General features: G+C 39.1%; 1 protein-coding gene across 3 annotated transcripts in view; it reads right to left on the minus strand.

The window, feature by feature from the left end:
* Nucleotides 1-10920: 10920 nt before the first annotated feature.
* The window catches only part of cnst (consortin, connexin sorting protein), a 58395-nt gene continuing 41558 nt past the window's right edge, over nucleotides 10921-27757 (minus strand). For all 3 annotated transcript variants that reach the window (XM_004914625.4, XM_002931511.5, XM_012963744.3), the window contains exons 10-12: nucleotides 22468-23297; nucleotides 14010-14145; nucleotides 10921-11944 (exon numbers count right to left, since the gene is read on the minus strand). In XM_004914625.4, the coding sequence (XP_004914682.2) occupies nucleotides 11739-11944; nucleotides 14010-14145; nucleotides 22468-23297 (1172 nt within the window). In that variant the 3' untranslated portion in view covers nucleotides 10921-11738. The remainder of the gene's footprint in view (nucleotides 11945-14009; nucleotides 14146-22467; nucleotides 23298-27757) is intronic.

Here is a 27757-nt window from a genome sequence, read left to right on the forward strand (position 1 = left end):
TCATAGTGGTACGTGAATAAATGTTTCAGCATCATTTCTATATAACTTGCCCACAAGATGGCAGTAACTAACTGTCAAAACAACATAGATATAATAATCTCAAACTCTGGGAGCGCTTTTATTTTTTTACATTCCTAATCACTTATAAAATGACCAGATGTGCTGTAAGCAACTTTTCAGTTGTTCTTCATGATTTATATTGTATTCTGTCTCTTTTGTTCTAGTGGCTAAAATGATGGATTGGCGGAGACCTGAGGTCTGAACCCTTTCTAACTGGCTTCAGGCTTTTGCCCATATGCAGATATACTCAGGGATAAACACATTAATCTATCACTGTGAGCATAGAAATGACCCTGGAAGACAATAAGTTATGGAGAGGTGGCCTGGATAGTTTCTGAGCATAGATTTTGGCAAAAGCTTACAGTGAAATAGGGCTTTTATCGACATTGATCTATGGATGGTGGTATTTATTTCCTGGTTGCCGTCAAGGCTAAAAAAGTAATTTAATGGTCCTGGCAGCACAGCTGTGCAATGTGTGGTACTGCTGCCTTGGGTTTGGTTCCAGCCAGGGCACAATCAATCAATACAATCAATACTTCCTTCAAGTACTTTGGTCTCCTCTTGTTTTTCACACTCCAGAAACATACAGACAGGTTTAATGGCTCTAGTGTGTGTGACTGTGAAAGGTACCATAAATCAGTGGTGTAAATAAGGCCCACAGTGTGGGAGGACCCCTGCTGCCACCTGCCTGCCCCATCTGCAACCAACGCTGCCCCATCTGCAACCAACGCGCTGCTGCTGCAGGTAATGCCTTTAATCTATCCACTTATGCTACTGGTATGTCTAGGGTTAAAGGAACAGTAACACCAAAAAATGAAAGTGTATAAAAGTAACAAAAATATAATGTTTTGCTGCCCTGCACTGGTAAAAGTTGTGTGTTTACTTCAGAAAGTCTACTATAATTTATATAAATAAGCTGCTATGTAGCCACGGGGGCAGCCATTCAAAGGAGAAAAGGCACAGGCACATAGCAGATAACAGATAAAACACTATTGTATTCTACAGAACTTATCTGTTATCTGCTATGTAATCTGTGCCTTTTCTCCTTTTTTCCAGCTTGAATGGCTGCCCCCATGGCTACACAGCAGCTTATTATATAAATTATAGTAGTGTTACTGTAGCAAACACACCAGTTTTACCAGTGCAGGGCAACAGTGCATTATATTTTTATTACTTTAAAGCTCTTTCATTTTTTAGTGTTACTGTTCCTTTAATCGAGTGCTCAATGGCTATTTCTGCAGTGATCTTACTGGCAAGTCTAGGGTTCATGGAGTGCTCATTGGCCATTTCTGCAGTGATCCTGTTGGCACTGCAGAATATGTCAGCACTATGTAAATAAAGAATAATAATAGCAAGCTCGGCTGTTTTAACTGTAGATGTAAGCACAAGTGTAGTTTGCGTTCAGTTTAGCACTGAAAAGCACAATATAAGTTATAACTCTAGTAACTGTATTATGAAAGTGGCTATATCAGTGGTACGTACAGATGCGGCAAAAAACGTTGTGGAACATGCTCATTTGTTGCACCAAAAAAACTTAATATAGAGGGCATACCAAAAACTAAAGACTTTATTAATTGCCGCTCTATATATGTTGTATACTTATTAGTCTGTCCCTGTAACAAGTTTTATGTTGGTAGGACTATTAGATCGGTAGGGACCAGAATTTCTGAACATGTACGGAACATCAGGGCTGGAAAAACTAATCATGGGGTCCCTAGACATTTTAAGCATGCGCATAATAGTGACCCAAAAGGTCTGATCTTCGTTGGCCTTGAACAAATAACATCTAGTATTAGAGGGGGCGACCGTTTTATTAAACTTAGACAAAGAGAAACCTTCTGGATTTTTAAACTCAACACGTTGCATCCATTGGGGCTTAATGTAGATATAGATTTGGCTGCTTTCTGATCTTAGGCTTCCCTTATTAGTCTAGTTAAGGACTTAGTTTCACTGTTGGTTTTTAAGTTAGATAGATTATGATTAGTCTTAAATTGACCCATAATAATTGATATGAGGACAAATCGAGCAATGTATACGGCATGATATTTTCTCTTTTTGTATTTTTATAATAAGTGATATATTTTTGATATTGCTGAGATGGTCTCGGGTCGCCGGCACCATAGGTTATCATTATAAATATTTGACTAACAAATCTTGATATACACGTATTTTGTAAAGATAGGCATATTGACACTTATTGTCCTCTTATATCTATGGGTATGCTTTATTTTATTATATCTTGCTGTTGGCGGGTAAAGATAGGCATTTATTGTCCTCTTATATTTATATGTATGTGTTATTTTATTTTATTATTCCACTGATTTTAATCAATCCCCACTGTGTGAAATTACTATGTATGTTTCCGTAAAGTTTAAAAAAAAAAAAAAAAAGTGGGAAGGGTATAAATAGCCAGGGGGGATTGATGGTGGGCTCATTTGCTCCTGAGGAAGCGTGCCGTGAGCACGCGAAACGCGTTGGGCTTTTTGTTGTGTCTGATATACTGCTTCACACTGTAAGTAGCCTGCATTGTGCAGGGGCTTTATTTTACATATTAAACGATTTTATACTATTTTCGATTCCTCTTTATTCCATATACTCTGAGGACTAAGGATGCACTGCAATCAATAGCCGAATTGACTTCTCTACATGCTCTTATTTTAATTAAATCTGGTGAGCATTTACTTTGGACACATCGTGTGGGTGTGATACACTGCATTGGGCTGATATATAAGCACTTTTGATTGTTCGATTCACTTAATATATTTGCACATTTTGCACCAAATTAGAACGCTAAAAATCTTTTAGCGTTTTAGTCACAAAGAAAGTTTTGTACGTATTGCACTAGTTTTGCTTTTGTTTTTCTCTAATTCCATGCGCTTCCATCAACACGATTACACACATCTGAGACCCATCTAAAAAGGGAGGGTTGTTCTTATGGGGAGGCAGCACACGATCACACAGTTTCTACTATACTGAAGATTTGGTTTCAAAGAACTCCACCAAGAATCGCTGAGTATTTGGGGGACCACCCTATTAACTGTTACGCTATATCTAAGGCTGAATACAGACTGCCAGAAAGCCCAGTTAATACTTGATTGCTTCAAGTTTGGTTTTGGTGCTGCTCAGGAAATGTAATTCAAGAGTTTTCAGGCTCCTGACAATTCATCTGCATAATTACAATCTCTTTCAACGACCCCCTTCAGATTTTTTTTTTTTGGCAAACTCAATATCATTTACTATTGAAATTAGTAAACTCACATTCTATTTATTCCCATGGGATTTTTCGAGGCATATTTATCAAATGGTGAGTTCTACCTTTCACCCATTAATAAATACGCTTATAAAAATCCCATAGGAATAAATAGAACGTGGGTAAGTTTTTATGTATTAAGCTCTAAACTCACATTTTGATAAATCTGCCCCCTGACCTCTTCAGTTGCTGAAAGGCAAATAAATAGAATGATTTTTATAGGAGATGTTTAATTTTCATGATGAGAGTTTTACAGCTGATATGGCACATTTGGTTAACAGGGGAAGTGAAGGAGGACCTTGTATTTGCAATTCCTTGACAATTTTAATGGTAGAACTTGTTTTTTAGAAGAATTTATTTAAAGTGATGCTAAGCAACTAGTTACATGGTGTGTTGGTAGTAAGGTACAGAGCATTCTCAAGACTGGACTGGATCTCTTACTTCTGGAGATCTTTCATATGCTGTTGACACTGGCCTTGTGGATAGCCCTAAACGGAATGCACACCACACCAAAATTAATACTTGGGGGTAGGCACGACAGCAGTTTTTAGCCTCAGCAGTTGGTGGTGGGGAGGGAGGGGGCATTGGAACTCTTTGAAATGTGATGGCTGAACTGTTTCCCAAGCAATTAGGGATAGCACTTAAGTGGTAAGCACACTAGCCTGTAGCAGGCAACTGTTTGTTCCTAATAGCCCAAAACCTCACGCATGACATGCCCAGGTAATAATTGGTGTAGGCACTTCATTTGTTGTCAGCACCTGTATTGTAAATACAATTAAAAGTAAGTCTAAAGGCATTCTTTTTAAGTACTTACTGCATATCTAAATTCCCAGATCCCTGCTTGCTTCTCTGAGATATGGTGCTGGCAGCCTACAGCAGTGTGAAGACTACAGTGACCTTCCTGTCTCCTGTTCTGAGCTACACATGCCCACCAGCCAATCAGAAGTGGATCTGGCAGAGGGGAGGGGGGGCGGGAATGAAACACGTGCAGTATGAAGCAAGGAGGGAAAGGAAGGGAGAATACCTTTTTAGAGATGGCTGCCTGTTCTAGAAAATGTGAAGTAAGTGTGACTGAGTAAATATTTGATTAGGTGAGCCAAAAGTGTGGTGTTTTTACTAAACAATAGGAGGACTATTGGGCAGTATGCTTTTTATATTTTGACTTGCAAAAGTTATAGCAAATGAATGGCGTGATGGTGGGGATTGGGGAAATGCCCCTTTTGCCTATTATTTAAACACCTCTGGTCAGAACACTTCTTAACTACCACCTTGAAAGCTCTGCACTATTGTCATCATTAACGTACAGATGTAATTGGACTTATCTATTAGGGGTCTCACTCTAAATAAACAGCTACCCTCAATTTGTAAGTTGTTCATGGGTATTTGATTGGCTTCAGGAGGATCAAGACTTTAGTTCACTTCAGAAAGGGGACCCCTAACAGGAAATTATTTCTGAGGGCTTGTACAGATGGGCGTTTCACCCTGTGATCCCATGGGGTGGCTTTCTCTTGTGTTCCACCGCAGCGGAATGCAGCCCTTTCTTCTTAGAACGCAATAAAATGGTCTACGTTTACATTCCGTTACCCTATGGTGGAACTCAGGAAGTATCTATCACAGGGGAATGCAGGAACATATGCTCATGAGTATAAGTTAATACTCCTAAGTCCTAAGTTAATACTCCTATTATGGACAACTCCCAACTCTGCCAGTATTTAGATTGTGGGAGTTAATCCTCTGACCTCTGTTACAATGAGGGAAATGAAAGAAATATGTCAATTTACTTTCAAAATTCAGCTTTAATACGATAGGATTCTTATAAATATTTTTATTTATTGTGATTTCTAATTATCTTAAGTTTCATTCAGCAGCGTTTCAGTTTGATTTGCAATTTCAACTTGTATATTTGGCTGTTAAGATCCAACTTACCTACTTTTTAGACTTTATTACACATTTTTCTCCAAAGAATCTCACAAAATAAGGCAGAATTGTTATACCAATTGAAAGTCTAGAAATAACACTTGAATCAGTTAAAGGAATTAATTCCAAAAGGTATATGCATTTTAAGTGGTCTTTGATAATGAAGCTTCAGTGTTTACTTAACAACACATCAGGTCTAAAGTGGGGCAGAAACAGTTAAAAAATGTATACAGTAGAGCAAGGACATTTTATATGGAAATCTGATAATTTAGTTGTGCTATAAGACTGTTGCTCTAAAGGGCTTTGTAGATCTTGGGGTAATAAAATCTGTATTGTGTATAAGTTGTACAATACTTTCTGTTCTATAGAGCAGGAAGCAGGGCACAAAAGAAACACAGAAACTGAAGAACTTACAGCCTGATGTCTCTGGGGATACATCAGAGATATCATAAGCCTACATTGCAATTTTTGGGGGAATACAAAACACTTAACTGACAAATCTCGTAGTCGTTTCTGATGTGTGTCATCTGTGTGGTTCAAGAATAAAGGTACTCATACACACTCCGATTTGGTTGGGCAATTAGACCATACTTCCTGCCTGTCTGGGCATCTATGTCACATTGGGATCAGTTTTTCAACAGCCCATTTGAGTACCTATAGGATATAAGGTGATCTGTCCAAACTGAAAATGTTATCCCCTTGTTGGTGGTTACAAAGTACATTAGCAGAGACAGTGGCACAAGGGTATTATACTGGCCATCCTTGTATGGCTTGTTTTACAGAATTTGTCTGATTGGTCCAATACCACAAGATTCTGCTTAAACATTCAAAGTGAATACACCATAATCATAAAGCATTACTGTTCCCAGTACCAGATATATAAAATCATTTATTAGTAAGTACATGAAGAAAAATAACTACACATAGCTCTTACATGACAAAGATAGGAAGAAATGTCCATGACATAATGGGTCACTTTCATACTTACAGGGAAATACTTATGCTGGCATAATGTTATGGAAACTCTTTGCACTGGTATTAGCAACTTAATGGGATCCCGGCTAACACTTAGCTCAAGGGATTCCATTACTGGCCATGTCCCCTAATGGATAAATAAAAAATGAATGTATAGTGTATATATAATGTTATACTGAATTATTTAGAAGCAAGGGAAAGTGTTATTACCTGCTCACATTCAAATTTGTTTCAGTGATACAGATGTATTCATTATACTGCTACTGAAGATTTGGAAGGTGAATGTTCTTTCATAAACGTCTCTCTGGCACTTCTGCAAGTTGGCAAACTATGAACCCTCCAAATTTAGTATCCTTGATGTTCAACATGTGCCTGCAGTGGTGGATGGGTCCTGAGCAGATATATTTAGAAAAATCACGAAATACGTGTAAGGTATCTTCAAGTGGCTCCCTGACAAGCTGTTTTCTGCAAGCCATGACTTCTCAGGTCGGAGCATATAATTAATGGGGTAGTTCACTTTTAAATTACTTTTTAGTATGACATAGACTTTCATATTCTGAGACAATTTGCAATTGGTTTTCATTTTTTTCAGTTATTTAGCTTTTTGTTCAGCAGTAGGGATGGGCAAAATGATTCACATTGTGACAGTAAAATTCGCCCTGTGTTGCTTCCTTTGATGCGGGCTTTGCTTTCTATGACGTGTAAAATGTGCTGTTTTGTAACTAGGGAAGGCTCAGTCTCCCAGCAGATGGATTACGTTATTACACAAGGTACAAACATTGCTCTTGGTTTATTTTTATATCAAGGACACTATGTCACTGTGAGCCAGGTTCCCAGATCCCAATGGCTGCCGCCAGAAGTCAGATTCAAAGTGATACGGACACCTTTGTGCAGGTCCATTTTTATCTCAAAATAAATGATTTAAGCCGAGTAGGAAAGTACAGCCAGATACAGTATGTCCTGCAAACTGACCTAATATATGCCCAGTGTATGGGACCAGTGTACTCATCTGCAGTTTCTGCTTTTATCTCAATTTAAATAGATTTAATGCAGAATTTACTTAAGCAAAAGGTTGAACTTAACCGAGAAACCATGTTGTTGTGAGCTTTTGAATTACTCATAAAAAATGATATTCCCCCCCATCCTGCTAGGAAAATTTTCTAGAACCCTGATATATACATTATCTGCAATAAATAATCAGCCAGTCACATGACCCTATCATTGTAGCAACAGATCAGGTCCGGTTTTGGCCAAGGCCACCAGTGTGTGCAGCCAAATTGTCCTTTTCTTTTCTTCACAATAGTAGTAAAGGGATTCTTTCTTAGTGATACAGGTACGGGATCCCTTATCTGAAAGCCCATTGCCCAGAAAGCTCATAATTACAGGAAGGTCATTTACCATAGAGCCCATTTAACAATTCTAATTTTTAAAAATGATTTCCTTTTTCTCTGTAATAATAAAACAGTAACTTGTACATAAATCCATATTGGAGGCAAAACAATCTTACTGGATGTATTAATGTTTAAATGATTTTTAGCAGACTTAAAGGAACAGTAACACCAAAAAATGAAAGTGTATAAAAGTAACTAAAATATAATGTGCTGCTGCCCTGCACTGGTAAAAGTTGTGTGTTTACTTCAGAAAGTCTACTATAATTTATATAAATAAGCTGCTATGTAGCCATGGAGGCAGCCATTCAAAGGAGAAAAGGCACAGGCACATAGCAGATAACAGATAAAACACTATTGTATTCTACAGAGCTTATCTGTTATCTGCTATGTAACCTGTGCCTTTTCTCCTTTGAATGGCTGCCCCCGTGGCTACACAGCAGCTTATTATATAAATTATAGTAGTGTTACTGTAGCAAACACACCAGTTTTACCAGTGCAGGGCAACAGTGCATTATATTTTTATTACTTTAAAGCTCTTTCATTTTTTGGTGTTACTGTTCCTTTAAAGTATGGAAATCCAAATTTCAGAAAGATCCAAAACCCCAGGCTCCCAAGCAATCTGGATAATAAATCCCATACTTGTACCAACTCATTCCTATAAATCACAGAAATGTGCAATGTATCATTTTAAGCAGTGGGAAGCTATTTATTTTCTTTTTACATATGCATAGTGGTTTTTGTTCTGAGCTCTAACCTTTGTGCCTTGGCAGAATAGTACAATATGCTTATTATATGACCAAATAAAAACTAATGATACATAGTGGAAAAAATGACTGCTTTGCATAGAACATTAGGAGAAACCTGTATTACTGACAAAGTACACTGCAGAAAAAAGGGATGGGTTTGTGATTTTTAGTAAACAGATATTCTAAAGTGTCGGAAAATTCTTCTTTACTGACTGATAGATGTAATAAAACAGTACATCTTGTACAGCATGACAACTAAGCTAGCATAATTGCCATTGATGAAAAAATAATTCCATTATTCTATTTATTGCTTCAGTGTTTTTAGTAGCATTAATGCATGAAGCTCCTTCCCAGGTCCCACGCATTTCAGATTTTAGATCCTGTTTATGTCTATAAAATATACTGTACATCAAAATGTAAATTTCACAGTTCTTTAATGTTGCTATGCAGTAGCTCAATAAATATTCTGCAGTTAAAACTCTTCTTAAAGATTATAAACGCATCTTTTTTTTCACAAAGACAATGTTTTTCTAAAGCAATTTCAAAATATATATATAAAATAAAAACCTCACAAACATTAAACATAGTAATCTGGGGCAAAGACATACAAACGCAAACGCATTGAGGACACTGTAGTTCTACACATCAAAGATTAAGACCATGTGAAGCAAATTCCCTTGAAATAATCAAACATAAATAAGCTGTAACACAAAATAATTATACTGGGCCAGCCAGTACAAGGAAGTTGAGAAAAATGTTGCCTAAACTGGGCTTTTAAGTCACCTGGGCTTAAAGTGAGGTTAGCTGAGTGAAATTTACAGTGAAATGAAAGCAGTTTCTAATCTCTCACACAAAGAATCATTTATAATTGTGCCACAGAGAAAAAAGCCCGTACTTGCTGCTTGAAGATGCCTTATCCCATATTTTTGTCTGTATTTCTTGGAGAAATATAGGTTTTCTTTTCTGTAGTGGGGCAGTAGATTTTGAGGTACATAAAAAGATAATTTATATGGACATATGGAGTTTGGTGGGCACTACATGCCTACTATGGATTTTTAGGCCATTTCCCTGGAATAAAAACACCTATGGCATTTATTTTCAGTTAGACCTTTCTGAACAAGGTCATACCTTATATTTGCTGCTGGCTGAATACATAAAAACATTGCAAAGCTGCTCGGGCAGCAAATGGTGCAGTTATACTACAAAAGTTGCCATTAAAGAATGTTTCTTTTACTGGCTAGGCCTGCCACTTTCCTGTTGCTGCTTAGCACTTTTGGCCATCAAACAAGTGATGCACATTCAAACACCTACCTACCTACCACAGAGAGAATAAAAGTGCATTAATGCTAAACTATTCTATAACTTTCACCTCAGGCTGTGAATGAAGTACCACATATTACTATTGAGTTGTAGAACGCCTGGATCCACAGTGAGGAAAAGTGTCACCCAAGCATTTTAATCAGTGCGAATATAGCAGGAGCCAAGTGTCTACTGCCCTTAGCAGATCACTTCCTATTTGTCTGAGTTTTGTTTTTTGAGCTATAATTGTCAGTGCAGGACAACCTGCAGCTCTTTTCATTCATTCCAATAGGGAGCCACCCCCTGGGAGGAGCAGATGTTTTGACTGAGTAGTGGTTATAAAACATGACTGTGTACATTAGCCCTAAGTGGGAGCAACAAAGAAGCAGCTACATCTCAGTCCAGGTATTGTGCTGCTTTTAAAGGGGACCTGTTACCCTAAGAAATAATTCCAAATTGTTTTCTATTGTGTTAATCAAGCAAAAAAAAACTTTACTTACACTATATAAATTATTTGAACCTTTTTTTTTTCAGCTTTGGAATTCACAATTGCAGCCAGGTGCAGCAACATCTAAGAAGTTCTGAATTGAAAGTAACTGTCTGCCTCAGGGCAGGCAATATGATTGACAGCTGGGATTTTGAATTGATTTTATAATGGGTATAGATGTGTTAATAAAAAATGGGTTTGGATTTAATGTTTAATTTAAAAAGGACTTTTACTATACAGATTTTTAGGCCTGGGTGACAGGTCCACTTTGAAGCCCCTTGTCGTAACTACTCCAAGGGCTATGGCCCTAATCATTACAATCTTCTTAGGGAAAAAAAAAATAAACAAAGCGCCCCTTACATGCAGTTACAATTAGTAACCCCCTTACCATTATTGTGTATAAGACTCCCCCAGTGACCAAAGTAAGTGGGGACAGTAGGAAACAGATGCCTCATTCCCTATTTATGCTCCCTCCTGTTAAGATTGCAGCTATCAAAAAAGTGATGTGTTAGTGTCACATCTCCTATCTGATCCCACCATTGATTTACATTCTTGCCGGTGGGAGGGCATGTCGGGGAGATTAGTCACCCACAATAGCTAAGATTTATCATGGGCGACTAATCTCCCCGTGTGCCAGAGCCCTTAGAGCCAAGACACACGGAGCTACTTAGTAGCAGCTACTTATCATGGCTACTAAAGACCATAAAATTCCCTGCCACAGACAATACTGAGAATTGTATCTGCTAAAACACATGTGACACGAGACTATTATCAGTAAATGATCAGCATTGTCTATTTTAGTAGCCACAACAAGTAGCTGCTACTAGTAGCTCTGTGTGTCTTCACCCTTAGATTTATCAAATATCTGGTCAAATTCAGCTGCAAAAATCAGATTATTTTAAAATATAAATGAAAAAGCAAAATTAAATCAAAGACAAAATATATATTAAATATTAGCATCTTCCAGCAAGCATGGGATTTTAACTCTTTGTGAAATTTTCCCTTCCTTGCTCTTAGTAATATTACTATAGCAGAATCTTTTAAATAATCGTGATTTTGAATTTCAGCACACATTTTTTTTTCATTCTTGCAAAATAATATATACAGAGGAAGCTCTTGTCATTTCAATCATGCAAATTAAAAGCATTAAAACACTATGTAAATCTGTGATTAAAAGAAATAAAAAAGACAAGAACATAAAATGTAAAACCAGCATACCGTACAGTAGCCCAAATGGGCAGCCGACAATTAGGTTACACAACACGCAAATTCTCATAAAGGAATCAGGGCGCAGAAGAAAAGTAAATATGGTGAATACACAGACATATTGCATATAAGCTGAATGCCTCTTCATCTGCAGTCGTGGCTGCTTGTAGAGGAACAGTGGTTATTTGCAAGGCTGTGCCATGATTCAGTGCCACTCCAAGGCTTTTTCATTATTTTCCCACTGAAACCCCTTAAGTCTATTAAATTTAAAAACCACCTAAGTTAGATTATTTTTTTCTTTGCAAGTCTTGTAACAGGACAGAAATGTTCAGTTTTAGGTTAACCTACAAGTGAAAATTAACAAAACAAGAGGCTGCCAAAATACCAGCCAAGTGTTAGTCTGTCATCTATGTGACATACAGCCAGTGTTTTAGCTCTTCTATTCCTTGCAGCAACTGTGTGTAGTATGAGTCCATGTTGGCAGTAAAATCCTTACAGACAGAGGACTCCATATCCCCAAAAGTGCAGTATAATGCAGTCCCTCCAATGCTAAGGAAAACAGTTGCGATGCAGAGTAGTACCAGCAAAATGCAGGATCCTCCACCAATTTCTTCTGCAATATATAAAAAAAGAGATACTTGAATTCTCTGACAGCAGTGATAGACTATTGCCTTTTTTTTTTTTAGAGCAAAAAGTTTAAATAACACAGTGATATGCCAAATGTGAAAGGTGACTAAAGGTAGGACTATACTTTACATTGCAGGTGGAACTTGGATCATACAAATGCAGTTCAATACTAAGGCAGACAATATGCTACTTGACCTATATAACTGCTAATGTGTGCATTTTACAAGGGTGACTTTTACAAGGGTGTACTTTGACTTGTTGCTCTAAGATTTTCTTCCTTTAACTGTTTAGGATAAAAGATGCAGTAAGAGGAGAGACAAATGTGTGTGTGTCAGAAATGTATATGGAAATATGAGAAACATAGCTCCATATGAATGAAACCTCATACAATATCTTCCCTGTTCATACAGAAGTAACTAGGCTGTACTGAAATTTGATTATATCCTTGGCTCTACAGAGTTGCTGAGGGTAAAGCTGGCCATACACAAGCTGACATAAGCTGCTGACTTGATACTTCCTAAATAAATTTAAATTTGATCCCTGTATGGAGGCTTCTGATCGTCACCTGCCCCTAAAATGTGCATGTTGATGTGTTCCTCTCCTGATAGATGATCAACATGATCTGACTTGGTCAAACTGTCCAGTCCTTCCTTTCAGTGAAAAAACAGCAATGTAGGCAGGCCTCTTGGGAAACTGTGCTTGTGGGGGGAAACCTGGAGCCAAATTCTGCCACTTGTGCCCAAGTATTCTTAGGTATGTAAACCCGGTAAATGCTGCATGGTGGTTTATCAAGGCATTGGAATAGGTAATTTAAACCACAGCCATCATAGCTTATACAGGTGGTGGTACTACAACACACAATGATATTCTGGACAGTACCTTGCTCCCTGGTTTGTGATAAAAGTTTGGGGAAAGACTCTTATTATTTAAGCAGGGCAATAACCCATACCAAAGGTAAGGACAATTCACAAATGGTTGGCATAGATTGGGGAGGAAGAGAGGAATCTGCAGAGCTCTGATCTCTGATCTCAACCCATCTGAGCACCAGTGGGAGTAACTGGAAGGAAAATACGAGCCAGCCATGATCACCCAGCATCAGGGCTGTGGAGTCGGAGTCGAAGGCAATTTTGGGTACCTGGAGTCGGAGTCGGCAAAAAATGAACCGACTCCGACTCCTACTAAATTTAAATGGGAATAAAAAAAATAAAGCAAGTTTAAATGTCCCAATTCACAAACAGTCATAATTAATTACTTCTCTGCTATAAGAATAAAGCCCAATGCACACAGTGCATAAACGAACACGTAGAGTGACCATGAAGCATGCTTTTCATTTGTTGTATGCTTCACTAAATGGGACGTAAGGCACAGTTAAGGTGCGGCAGCTCCACTGCGTCGTGTTCCTCTGTTACAGGGAACACAATGCCCACTGTGAACCCAGCCTAACTCTCACTGATAACTAATTAAGTAAAAACTATTTGCAGGACTAGAAATACTTGTATACGTGAAGGGAATGGATAGTCAATAGTTTAAGACTGAAGCTTTAAAACATATGAAAAACTGCTGTAATTCAGCTGTAATGTTAGCTTAAACTTTAAACGTGACTATGGGATTCTATGGAAATCATTAGGAGTAGGAGTATAGATAAAATTGTCAGTTTATTATCAGTTCAGTTGTGTTTTAAGTGCCCCTTCCCCCCTGCCCCTTCCTGGATGTATAAAATACATTAGCATATTAAAAACAGAGGAGTCGGAGTCAGAGAATTTATCTACCGACTCCACAGCCCTGCCCAGCATTACTGTCCAAACTAGTATGAATGGTAGCAAATCCAACCAACAACGTTCCAAAAGCTTTCCTAGACTAGTAGGACCAACCTCAAACGAACACCCTGGGTTTTGGAATGAGATATTGGATAGGTAGGTGTTCGGATCATTTTGGCCATATAGTTTGCCTCCAGTGTATACAAAGACGGTTATGTTGCTGTACAACACAATTCAGTGGGATAAAAACATTACATAAACAAGTCATATCACTAGAGTGTTCTCTATACTGACCTTGGTCAAGGGCATCTTCTGTTTCTTGGAAACGTACTTTTCTTTTTGTCTGTTTCTGGGGTAATTGAGCTGAATTTTTTCCCTCAGTTTCGCTGCGTTTCTTTAATATCGATATCAAACCAGCAGCAGGGTTGACCTGCAAAACAATAGGGAAAAAAAAAATCAGCCAAGTAACGTTTCAGATGCAGTAACCCCACATTCATCCTAACCACGCAGAATAAAGCTGCACCATGAACTTCTGAATTAAGTAACTGGTGAATATCAAACATTGATTGAAGATAAGGGGCAAAGCTGTGATAGGCAGTGACTGAGCCTCAGTATATAATGGAGCAGCCCTAACTATAGCCATAGGAGTCTTTTGTAACTCCCAACTGCAGTTGTCCATGGACTGCACCTATAGGAATATATTTTACTTTAAAAATATCCATTCTTAACACTATTATAAGCATATATAGCATACAAAAAAAATATTGTGGATAATAAGTGGATTTTTATCCTTCCAGGCAGTTCCCCATCTCTCTTCTCTACAAGCTCAGCCAGCGTTTACACAGGCATTTACCAACACAGAAGGAGAAGAGTCCCTCTGTCCCTCATCCCTCTCCCTGAATTGGCATGAAAACCTCTTATTAATCAATCACAAGCTGACTCTGATCATGCTAAAGAATGCAGGAAATTAACTGGAAGTCAAGCAATTGCCAAATCGTCTTTTTTGCTTTATTGGTGTTACTGTTCCTTTAAGAGAAAAGACTGGCCTATAAACTGGTATGTTGCAAGTAAAGGTGGCGAGGTCAGCAAATGAACAAATCTTTCCCCAATACTCCTACCCTGAAGCAGGAGATATTACATTACATTAACATTTATTTATAAAGCGCCAACATATTCCGCAGCGCTGTACAATAAGTGGGTTTCATACATTGGACATACCGAGTAACATATAAAGCAATCAATAACCGATACAAGAGGTGAAGAGGGCCCTGCCCAAAAGAGCTTACAATCTACAAAGAGCTTACAATCTCAGACTTAGCCGCCCGGTTTACATTGCCAGGATAAAGGCTGCTGGGGCAAGTATTGCATCAACGCAGAATTTTTAAATCTGTCCAATCAACATCTTGCCAATTTTCGGCCAGATATTGGCTAGGTAGGTCAGTCCAAGGGCACCCATACGTGGGCCGACTCAGACCCTCGGTAGCATTTATCTGGCATGCATGGCCACCTTTACCACAACTTTTTATCAGCACTGTATTAACAGAACATACAAAATTCCATTAGGCTTGAAAATGACAGAGCGGAGAAGGGGAACTGCCGGGAATATCAGGTACAACACCTGAGAAATGCCACTGGAACGAAGAGGTCAAAGCTCATGCTACCATAATGATGGTTATGGAAAATGTTATGTTTCATTTGAAGAAGGCAAATGAGGAGGCAGTGGCTAAAGCACAGGAGTTGTGTTCAGTGCTGCTATTTATCATATGTGATAAGCTGGCACACCAGAGACACACTTTGCATATGGTAGGTTTATGGGTCGTAAATGAGTTATGTGCATACAATACAGTGTGTTTGGGATCAGATGTTTAGTTTTGAAATCATTAACACACTGTAGAGCTTAAAGGGAAAATACTTAAAACTTGGGAATACAACAGTAGTCATACTACACTAACCAAGCACTAACTATACAACATTACAGAGGCTTAGAATTCCTGTTTAGAGGTATATATTATTCTTTGGGATCCACATAAATGTCTGTGAAGGAGTTATACATTTGTTATTTCTTGGCTGACTGTTCTCTGCTTCCACATGTACTAAAAGTCTATTTGCCCTTGTGAGATCTGCTCTGTATTCCTTGGGGTAGTGCACATTAAGAAGACACTTGCTCTCTGTTGTGTTGTTGAAAACATTCTATTGGACTGTATATAACATGTTATGTGGTTCTGGTAAGATTTTAAAGGAGAAGGAAAGTCAAATTTTATGAAGCACACTATTAAATAGTACTACTATTGCTGAGTAAAAACGCTATATTCCTGGCTTGCCTAATGAAAGATTTACAGAGATACACTTACTAGAACTACATGCTTGTTTCACTGAACGGTGCCGCCATCTTTAAAATGGCCGCTGCCGGCTTCTAAGTTCACTGTGCCTCACTGTCTGGAGCTGCATCCCTCATGCCTCTCCCCCCTGTCAGAACCAACGGCCCGCTCGTTTTCCCTCCCCCCTGTCAGAACCACCGGCCCGCTCGTTTCCCTCCCCCGTCAGAACCACCGGCCCGCTCGTTTCCCTCCCCCCTGTCAGAACCACCGGCCCGCTCGTTTCCCTCCCCCCTGTCAGAACCACCGGCCCGCTCGTTTCCCTCCCCCCTGTCAGAACCACCGGCCCGCTTGTTTTCCCTCCCCCCTGTCAGAACCACCGGCCCGCTTGTTTTCCCTCCCCCCTGTCAGAACCACCGGCCCGCTCGTTTCCCTCCCCCCTGTCAGAACCACCGGCCCGCTCGTTTTCCCTCCCCCCTGTCAGAACCACCGGCCCGCTCGTTTTCCCTCCCCCCTGTCAGAACCACCGCTGCTGCTCGTTCCCCCTGGCCTCTCCCCCCTACCTGCACCGCCGCTCTGCTCGTTTCCCCCGTGCCTCTCCCCCTGCCAGCACCGCCGCTTGTGTCCCCTTTTGCCTGTGTCTCATGCTGCTGACGCTAGGGGGAGCTTCCTGTTTATGCGCATGCGCGGCCTCAGTTCTAAGTCCTCAAGTCTGGGGAAGAGCGTTGCATTATGGGAATCTTCTCTACCCTGCTCAGCGTTTTTTCTTCCTGTTTGGCTTCAGATCTTCTGAACGGGAGAAATATGGGGAGACTTAAGGCACTATTGAGACAACTGAAGGTATGCCTACATTTTGAGATTAACTCTTTATTAGCCTTTCCTTCTCCTTTAAGTTAAACAGCCCTGATTCACTCTCCTTCGTGTTTCTGGTTTATATAACTATAGGCAACAGCCCAAGTATCTATACATTCTCATGAACAATGCATTGAACAATGTACTTCTGTGTATACAGTAGAGGAGCCAGTGGGCCAAGTCCCACCCAATAGCTGCACTGTTGCCTCAGCTCCAACTACACAGTGGTTGACACAGAATATGGTGCTTAAAGGGTTACACAAGATAAATGTAAACAAGGCACTTGGGCCAAATGGAACACACCCTCGGGTACTGAGAGAGCTAGGGGCAGAATTACAGTGGCCCTTGTTTCTGATATTCTCAGACTTGCTTTCATCAGCTATGGTACCTAGAGATTGGAAGAAGGCGAATGTCATTCCTATATTTAAAAAGGGAGTAAGATCTCAGCCTGGCAATTATAGGCCTGTAAGTTTGACATCTGTGGTGGGCAAGTTATTTGAAGGCTTGTTAAGGGATCACATCCAAAATATGTACTGGAGAATGCCATTATGAGCAGTAATCAGCATGGCTTTATGAAAGACAGGTCATGTCAGACCAATTTAATTGCTTTTTATGATGAGGTAAGTAAGAAGCTGGACAGTGGGGATGCAGTAGATTTAATCTATTTGGATTTTGCCAAAGCATTTGATACCGTTCCCCACAAAAGACTGCTTTCTAAACTAAGGTCTATTGGTCTTAGTGAAGTCGTTTGCACATGGATAGAAAACTGGCTACAGGATCGGGTACAGAGGGTGGTTGTTAATGGTACATTCTCTACTTGGAATAAGGTTCTCAGTGAGGTCCCTCAGGGTTCTGTACTGGGTCCACTTTTGATTAACTTGTTCATAAATGACTTAGGGGAGGGTATTATAAGCAATGTTTCAGTGTTTGCAGATGACACAAAACTCTGCAGACCAGTCAATTCTATCCAGTATGTGGCATCCTTGCAGCAGGATCTTGATCAACTGGCAATCTGGGCGGCTAAGTGGCAGATGAGATTTAATGTGGATAAATGTAAGGTCATGCACCTGGGATGTAAAAATATGCCACTTATACCCTTACTGGGACTGCACTAGGCAAATCCATAATGGAGAAGGACCTTAGAGTCCTTGTAGATAATAGACTTGGCTGTAGTAAGCAATGTCAGGCAGCAGCTGCAAGGGCAAACAAGGTTTTGAGCTGTATTAAAAGGGGTATAGATTCACAGGAGGAGGGGGTTATTCTTCCCCTTTACAGAGCACTGGTAAGGCCCCATCTAGAATATGCTGTTCAGTTTCGGTCTCCAGTGCTCAAACGGGACATTATTGAATTAGAGAGGGTCCAGAGAAGGGCAACTAAGCTGGTAAAGGGTATGGAAAGTCTCAGTTATGAAGAAAGACTGGCCAAGTTGGGTTTGTTTACACTGGAGAAGAGGCGCTTAAGAGGTGACATGATAACTATGTATAAATATATAAGGGGATCATATAATAACCTTTCTAATGTTTTATTTACCAGTAGGTCCTTCCAATGGACATGAGGGTACCCACTCCATTTAGAAGAAGGGAGGTTCCATTTAAATATTCGGAAAGGATTTTTTACTGTGAGAGCTGTGAAGTTGTGGAATTCCCTCCCTGAACCAGTCGTACTGGCTGATACATTATATAACTTAAGAAGGTGCTGGATGGATTCTTATGGGGTTATGGGAGATAGCTCTCAGTACAAGTGAGGGAATACAGGGTTTTGGGAGATAGCTCTTAGTACAAGTTGATCCAGGGACTGGTCCGATTGCCATCTTGGAGTCAGGAAGGAATTTTTTCCCCTCTGCGGCAAATTAGAGAGGCTTCAGATGGGTTTTTTTTGCCTTCCTCTGGATCAACTAGAATTTAGGCAGGTTATATATAGTCATAGTGGTTGAACGTGATGGACGTATGTCTTTTTTCAACCCAACTTACTATCTATCTTACTTCATTTATGTAAAGTGTGAGAACCTTTAACAGGCAGGGGGTCCTGTTGTTCCTGGATTACAGGTTATGCCTTACTTTAATTTTCTTTACTGCTGCGCCCCTCCAGCTACAAAATATATTGAGTTTTTATGAGAAAGAAGCATATAACTAGTACCACAAAATCTGTAAGGTTATGTTGTAATCTATTTAGTACCAAAAGCAATTGAGAAAGATATTTTCAAGGGGGTTTCATTGCAGAGCTAGTTCATAAAAGGGGCCAAATACTAGGTAGGTTTTGTGCCTTTTTCAGGCAATTTCTTTGCCTTACTAATATAGTATAGTATAATAGGTACAAGTGTTGTCCAACATTTTCCATGCTGTGGGACAGTTATCCACTATTTCCTATGTTTGTGGGCCAGATTATTATAAAACAAGGACGTCATGTAAGAGAGTCTATGGAGATCTAGGATGAGCCACATGCAAGATGCAGCCTCCATCTGGACAACCCTGGTTTAGGATATGCCAACAGAACACATGCCTAACATGACTTGCTACAATATATTAATTGGATATAAAAATCTGTGTTTATTACATTGTTCTATACAAGAATCAGGCAACTCCCCGATGACTAATATTGGTTCTGTGGCACAGCCAAATGAACTTGTTTTTCCAGGCCTTTACAATATTCCTTATTCAGAGTGAACTGAGGTAGAAGAAAGATTTAACTTACAACCCAAAAAGTAAATTTTCTTACGCAAGATTTAGCAGGCAGAAAATCTCCCTGATAAAATACATGATCTCACATGTCAAGAAACAGGGGTCATATATGTGCCAATAAATTTGTACAAAACAGTTGTTGGACTACTGCAACAGATGTACCATGGATGTACCATAGATATCAACTGGACATATTTGAAGATTTCCTCTGATTATGCTTTCTGTTGGCCTGTGTATGGCACATAGACATATTTGCTTTTCAAATGTGAGGTACCAGTGGCAACTGGTATTTGCAGGATTTTCATATATAAACCTCAGTATTGCTGAAGAGTAAACATATGTTGTTCCCCTTACAGACAAATGCTATAGTACAAATCATAGGCAGCAGACTGAAATGAGGCCTAATACTGACCCTTTACGGTTTTAACTCTGTGCAGTCTAGCCTGGAACAGTGAGCCAAATATGGTTTATTCCAGTTGGCAGACCATGAATCCAATGGATATATGTGATAACAGAGATTGCCATAGTTTGCCAGAGGGCAATATTTATCAACAGGTAAAAAGAGAGTAAAGAGCCTTGCATAGATATGCTCTTAGAAATCCTATATAAGTGTAAAATAATGGTAAAATTACCATGGGGTGAACTGTTGTTGTTCTATTACTCTTTGATAAATATGCCCCAAGTGTCCTTACTTGACTTTTGAGCTATTAATGGTTGGAACAAACCAATACTGTGGACCCATGATGGCGAACTCACCTATGTTCAGACTAGCTGCGTCTACAGGACACTGCAGCTGAGAATGAAAGCTTCTGAGCACAATTGCTAACAACTGCCCCAGTGGCAGACAATACTATACTTTTATATTTTAGATAAAACATAAATTCTAAAAAAGAATAACACATATACTTCTCATAGCATGTAACTGTATGAATGGAATAGCACGGAATTAATAAAGATAAAAAGTAGTCTACACACAAATGGCTGGCTGATATATTTTCATCAGTGTGTCAAATGTGATGCCTGGACTTGCCTGAGGGACATTGTCCAGCCAGTTCAGTTCCTTGTAAAGATCAAATAGAACCTTACTCAGTGGCTGTTTTATCCTAAAGGCCTCACTCATGCAAGAAGGTCAAGTAAGTACTGTTTGGTTGCACCACAGTTCCATGTGTGGGACTCTGCATCGTGCTTTTCATTATATACCTTTTATAGTGTGAGTTTCTACTTACTAAATCATTTTCATATAGTTACATGCTATGAAAAGTATACATATGCTTCAGTTTTAGAGTTGTTGCACTTTATCTGGATTTTTTTTAAACATGAAGTAGACCCCATAAACAAGAGGAACCTGCAAGTTACAATGGTGGAAAGGCTGCTCCTCCATACATCTACTGATGTTCTGTTGCTAAAGTACATTTTGGATATCCACACAAATTTGATGTAATCAGATTGCTTGCCCATAGGCCTACAGTGTCTCACCATCTTTACTATAAAGGTTTATCAGAGGAGTTTTAAAGTAGGGTATAGTAAAAATTGAATGTTCAAATGCCTACTCCTATCACCCAGTTCTTAAAGCCTTTGTACCATATAGCAATACATAGCTCTAAAAATAAGGGTATAAATATACTTGCATACCTTTTATAAAACCTTAGTGAAAGTATGCTTACAACCCAATGGAAATAAGAAACCTTTCAAAGTAAAACACGTTAGAAAATGTGCTATTCTGGAGTAAGTGCAATGACATAAAGTGCAATTTTGTAGCTATTGGATGGGGGTGGCATCCAATTACTACAAGTGCCTTTCTCCTGCCAGCTTCTATAAATGCGTATTCATTCTTAGATGTATACTGTTAGAATGACTGAACTAGTGTCTTGTATTGTTACTATATCCCCTTTATGTTTTTACAGTTATAGAATCTATTATCAAGGGTGCTTGAAACCTAGGCTTTTCAGATAAAGCATGGTGCTGCAAATTACAGAAAGATTATTTAAGGCTACAAAAGGACTGCAAAGCAGCACAAATGTAAGAAGACATTTCTGTATTTCAGAACTTTCTGGATATCAGTTTTCTGGAAAATAGGTCTTGTATCTATATACACACTGTATATTTTTTCCACAACACAAACAAGTAATAGAATTATTATAATTATTATTATTTTAATCAAGAGCCTCAGAATTATTGAGCATAGCAGTTCAATGGCCCTTTGTAAAGCTTTGGAAAGCTCTTAACCCTTAAACTAGCAATACATGGTCAGGCCAATGTCAGATACCCGACGGTACTGGCCTGTTTGTGGCTGTTTTTAGATTTGTGAACTAATACACACAACAGTGATAAAAAAAAGAACACAACTACAGCAATTGTTGTTGACATCAGATCAGGGAAAGTGTTGTTTAATTGCTGAAGGTTAGAAAAAGATAGTATGGCACTAGTGCTGCCATACCGAGGGTATGTTCACAATGTCATTAAAAACTGATTTAATACAATACATAATTTAGAAAAAAGAGAAGGATCCACCTTACATGAGCAAAAATTACCCCCCTCCCCATGTGGCTTTGGCTAAAGGGCAAGATCCAAATGCACAGAAGTGCAATTATATTTTACAATATATACACTAGTGTTAATTATATGCTTTTTTTGAATATTTGTATAAATTATGTATATAATTATATAATGTGTTGTCATTACTCTTTTGCTATAAAGGCTCTTGCGATGATGACAAAATGTGCGTTATTAAGTTTTCAAGTAGGAAGCAAAGTCAAAAATATAAACAGAAATGTATTTATTATACTAAAAGCATTTTGACAATTACAAACATTCAGATCACTGCTGAATGGCCACATGTTTAAATAAATGTTAGGTTATACTTCCTTAGTAAAAAGTAACTTTACAAAATTAAAGTGCGGCACTTACCTCCTCCACTTCTATCCGCTTTGCAAGTTCATCCAGTGAAATGAAATTTTCCCCCAAGATTGACTCGCCTGGACTTGGCGACATTTCTTCCTCAGAAAGGGCTTCCTCCTGGAAATCAAGCTGAGCCAAAAAACTTTCGCTGTCTCTTAGGTCTCCATTCAAGAAACTTGCTATGAACTCAACAGTTGCCCGCCTTTGAGCCTCCCTCTCTGACTCTGGTGAGCATTCCTGATATACAATATATTCGGGGGACTCCAGTGCCTCTTTTGTGCTGTCTGAATCTACAGGGTTGTTTTTTTTAACAGATAAATCCTCATCATCTTTAGCTGTACAAAATTCTTCTGTATGGTTTGTAACTTGTTCAGGCTGAACAGTTTTGTTGCACTCCAAAGGACTTCTCATACCAGAAAGATCATCGTGGGTTACTGAAATACAATCTGCAGGAGCTGCGCTGGTTGAAATTAATTCATGCTTCCCTAGGTGCTCTTCCTCTGGTTCCCCGGAGACTGTTTCTAATCCTAACACATCCTTGCAAAGAGGTATTGCTTCTGGTTGCAAGAGATTGTTGTTCTTACCAGCATCCCCAACAGAAAATATGCTAGGATTAGCCCTGCCTACTGTCCCTGTGGACTGGGTGTGAGCCTCTGTTGTTACTCTCCTGCTGCAAAGCTGCTGCTCCTCCATGTGGCCCTGGCTGGGCAAAGCTTCACGGCTCGCTTCTATGGAAATATCGTCCGCTGCTCTGACACTGGAAGGTGAGTTCTCTGTCATTGTTGTCACTGCAGGTGCCCTGCCTTTGCTTGGTGTATTGCCAGGTCGACTTTCTCTGTCTAAACATTAACAGGAAAACAGTTAAATATCTTTTCCTTTTTAATGACACTCCACAACTGCTTTTTCATAAACCACTACAAGCTGGGACTAGATAACGCCAAGAACTTTAGCCTTTATGGTATACTGTATAGCAGCTAAGAATGACTAGACTATAGCTATAATTAGACTTTAGGCTCTTCATTATTTATGAGATGATCCTTCCCTCCTGCTCTTTAGGCCACGTGTCTATTTGTTCATGATCAGATGTGTGTGTCCTCTCACTGCATGTAATGTCATGGTACCAGACAGGTCTATTTTACCTGCTTTCCAGTAGGAAATAAGGTTTCATTTTGTTCCATGCTGCTCTTTGCTTTCAGTGTTTGGTCCATCACAGCAGTTTCCTCATTACACTTGGAGAATACAATTCATTGGAAATCAATATAGGGACCAAATGATGCAGGCTGAATTTAGACCAAAGGTCAGATTAAATGGATTGGCAGCAATAATTCTAGTTTGCTGTCAGACTAAACTAAATGCAATTTTTTTTAAAGGAAACATATTACTGGGAAAATGTTTCAGACACAACACAGCAGTATGTCACATCAATGCTGTTCCCATAAAGCCTGGGAGCCAACAGGATATGAAACACTGAGAAGTGGTTTTGCATGCCCACACCTCTCTAGGCTTACAATAAGCTTCAACCAAAGTGAGCATTTCTTTTGGCTGGCTTAGCAAAATCAAAATATGTATCCCAGTGCCAAATGGCTCTGACTGAGTGTATTATTTCCTCCATTTAAACCCCACCTAGAGCATGGGCTGTGAGGGGGGGTTACATGTGTATTATTATTTGTATATAACATACATTCCTACTCAGACAGCAGCTGGCACAGTTGGACCCCTCGGGCTATTTCTGGGAGACTTTTTCTGTGCAGCATTATGCTGGTCTCTTTTTAAATTTTGTTCCCACAGAACTGACTAACAAATCAATGTTACTTTCCCTTCAATAAAAATAATGGCTGATTTAAATAAACCCATTAGTAACAAAATATTCATTAATGAATACGATTAATTGTATAGCCCTAATATTCTATAATTTTATGAACTTTGAATGCTGCAATATGAAAGTGTAGCATTTGCAAATATGTATATGTTTTTATTCTTTTTACATATTTGTGTGCTATGTAACATCCTGTAATTCCACCTTCCCCAACAGTAATGTTCTGTTGTGTGCAGAACACTGTAAAAATGGTACTTACTTAAATTCATTTTAGATATGTAAATTAATGACTAATATTTGTCAGAATCCTTACCCATTTTAGCCACCCACATATTAAACTGATATGAATGGTCAATAGCCTTAAAGTCAATTACTGAAACCATACTGGCAGTGAACACACAAATGTGAGCTCAAGCAGTCCACAGCTGAAAAATCTGCATGGCCAAGTCAACATATAAGTAAGCTTACCCATATATACTCGAGTATAAAGGTCCCCATACACGGGCCGACTATAGCTGCCGATATCGGTCCCTTGGACCGATTCGGCAGCTAATCGGCCCGTGTATGGGGAGAGCAGAGCGGCCTGGCCGACCGATATCTGGCCTGAAATTGGCCAGATCTCGATCGGCCAGGTTAGAAAATCCGGTCGGATCGGGGACCGCATCGGCTCGTTGATGCGGTCCCCGATCCGACTGCCCCATTGCCGCCCACATAAACCCCAGGGCCAAACGATCGGATTATTTTTTTTTTTACCTAAATGCTCCCCGATATCGCCCACCCGTAGGTGGGGATATCGGGGGAAGATCCGCTCGCTTGGCGATCTGCTCGTGTATGGCCACCTTTAGCCGATCCGAATATAAGCCGAGGTACCTAATTTTACCTAAGAACACTGGAAAAACTTATTGACTCAAGTATAAGCCTAGGGTGGGAAATGCAGCCGCTACTGCTAAGTTTCAATAATCAAATTATGTAATAAAAGGACACTCACAAGTGCTTACATGACTACCATATTAATAAACACAAGGTATGGGCTGGAAAATGAGGCGCATCCAACATAAGATAACCATATGCAAGGTTGTACAGGTTAATATCTCATTTAAGTTTACATTCAGACCTAAGTGATACGTTATGATAATACATGCGGCTGTTAGCACCACAACATGAACTGTAATTGGAACTGCATTGCAGAACTGCATAGGAGACAGTATAGGCAGCAATATCACCATGCATCCTTGTCCAACCGGCGCATCAAATACAATAATTTCATTCTATTCTTATACATTTTGAGCCATCTCCAGTATCCTATATCCAAGCCTTGTGGCTTTCACACTCACACCAAAGTTGCAATATATATATACTTGAGTATATACGGTAATTGTCTTGGTCCAATGCCTAATCTAGTGGGCTGCCAGTTCAGCTTAACTCCAAGACAGACGGGGGGTTAGTCGCCATGACTTTCCATTTGCGGCATCTAATCGCCACGCTAAAAGTCAAAGCATTTTTTACAGCGTGGAAGTATGGTCGCGCTGACTAACTTCTCCATCTTTGCCCTAAAGGGTTCAAAATGGCAATGATTATTGTGGAAACTTATCTCTATAAGATCTTGGCAAGAATTCCTTATTTAAGATCAACCATCAGTGTTATCACAAAAAAAAGGCAGGGAAATTTAAAAAAAAAAAAAATCAATTCTATTCTAGAATTCTATTCTATTTTTTTATGCTTTGCACTATGCCACACCTTATAAATGAGCCTTGTAAATGCAGAACCAATGCTCATTTGTTGAAAAGCACATTTTATCCCAAGATGACACAACATCCCTAAAGGCCTGAACGTTAATTATAAAAAATAAAAGACTTCAGTACTGCATAAACACAATGTAATGTGGAATGTATCGATTGTCTTGGTTCTACATAAATGCTATTATCTGCATTTTCCTTGCTAAGTGCAGACCAACCATACATTTAGCTAATTCCCAAGATATGCTTTTTCATGCCAATTTGGCATTTATTAAATAAACACTTCACAAAGAAACCTTCTCAAATTACGCACAATGCTGTGCAGTTCTAGCTTTGCTTTCGAAAAGCACAAGTTATATTTATGCATATGAAAATGAATGGTGACAGAAAAGAAATGTTAAATTAGTTTGCATGCAAGCTTAAATGGCAACACCTACAGCAACTGCCCTGTGGAGCCAAAATGTATATATGTACTCAAGGAAAACTGGCACTCAGGAGTTTGGAGGTATTACACCAGTGTTCAAATAATGTGGCTAAAAGCTAGTACAGGTATAGGACCCATTATCCAGAATGCTCAGGACCAAGGGTATTCCGGATAAGGGGTCTTTCCGTAATTTGGATCTCAAAACCATAAGTCTACTAAAAAATCAATAAAACAATAATTAAACCCAATAGGATTGTTTTGCATCCAATAAGGATTATTTATATCTTAATTGGGATCCATTACAAGGTACGGTTTTATTTCTACATAGAAAAAGGAAATCAGTTTTAAAATTCTGAATTATTTCCTTATAATGGAGTCTATGGGAGGCAGGCTTTCCATAATTCGGAGCTTTCTGGATAACGGGTTTCCGGATAAGGGGTCCAATACCTGTAGTCAATAACTGTATAATACATATGTATGTACTGGTGGTAACTTGTCTACATTTTGTGAGTCCTGTAAGGTATCAGAGTTGTTTTCAGGCACTGGTGGGCCCGAGGGGAACCTCTCATTTGAGGGCTACTGCATGGTCCCAACAAAATAAAGAAATGTTGTCAGAATACTGCACTCATCCTGCTTAAAGTGATACTGACATCTAAAAACTACTCTAGAAAATATGAATCCACATAAAAAATTTTATAAGTCATGGTGACCATTTTTCACTAATAGGGCTGCTTTTGTATGTAATTGTTACTTGAAGTTCCTAAACTTGACTGTTTTGCCAACCTGACTGTCCCTTCTCAAACTGTCAGTTATAGGTTCTAATGCTAACGGCCTACAGCTGCACAAATATGGCAGCCCCCTCATAGAGCATCATGGCGGTTAGATAAGTATTTTAAAAGTATCAGGCAAATACTTTTAGGGCAAAATTATAAATAGCATGAAAATACAATGTTATGATACATGTAAAAAATGTTCAATTGTTGGTGTCTGTATCTCTTTAAGGCAATGACCCAGGAGTGTACTGTTCTGTGTTACTTGTAGTGGTGACACTTTAAATATTGGGCATCTTTAAAATCAAAATGAAACAGAAATGTAGAATTTGCAGCACTGGCATGCTGGTCCATTTTTTTGTCAACACTGTAGAATCTGCAAACCCTGGCATGTAAAAGGTTAAAACACCTTCTACTTGGCATCATTGGGAAGTGCCAGGGGTCAGTGGGAGTAGCAGCTATTTTTATTACAACTTCAAACACCTTGCGTGCAATAATGTTGGAGAGGCGTAAGTACCTGTATAAGTCCTGCCAGTAAACAAAGCAAAGAGTG

This window comes from Xenopus tropicalis, chromosome 5, assembly GCF_000004195.4.
Source record: "Xenopus tropicalis strain Nigerian chromosome 5, UCB_Xtro_10.0, whole genome shotgun sequence".
NCBI lineage: Eukaryota > Metazoa > Chordata > Amphibia > Anura > Pipidae > Xenopus > Xenopus tropicalis.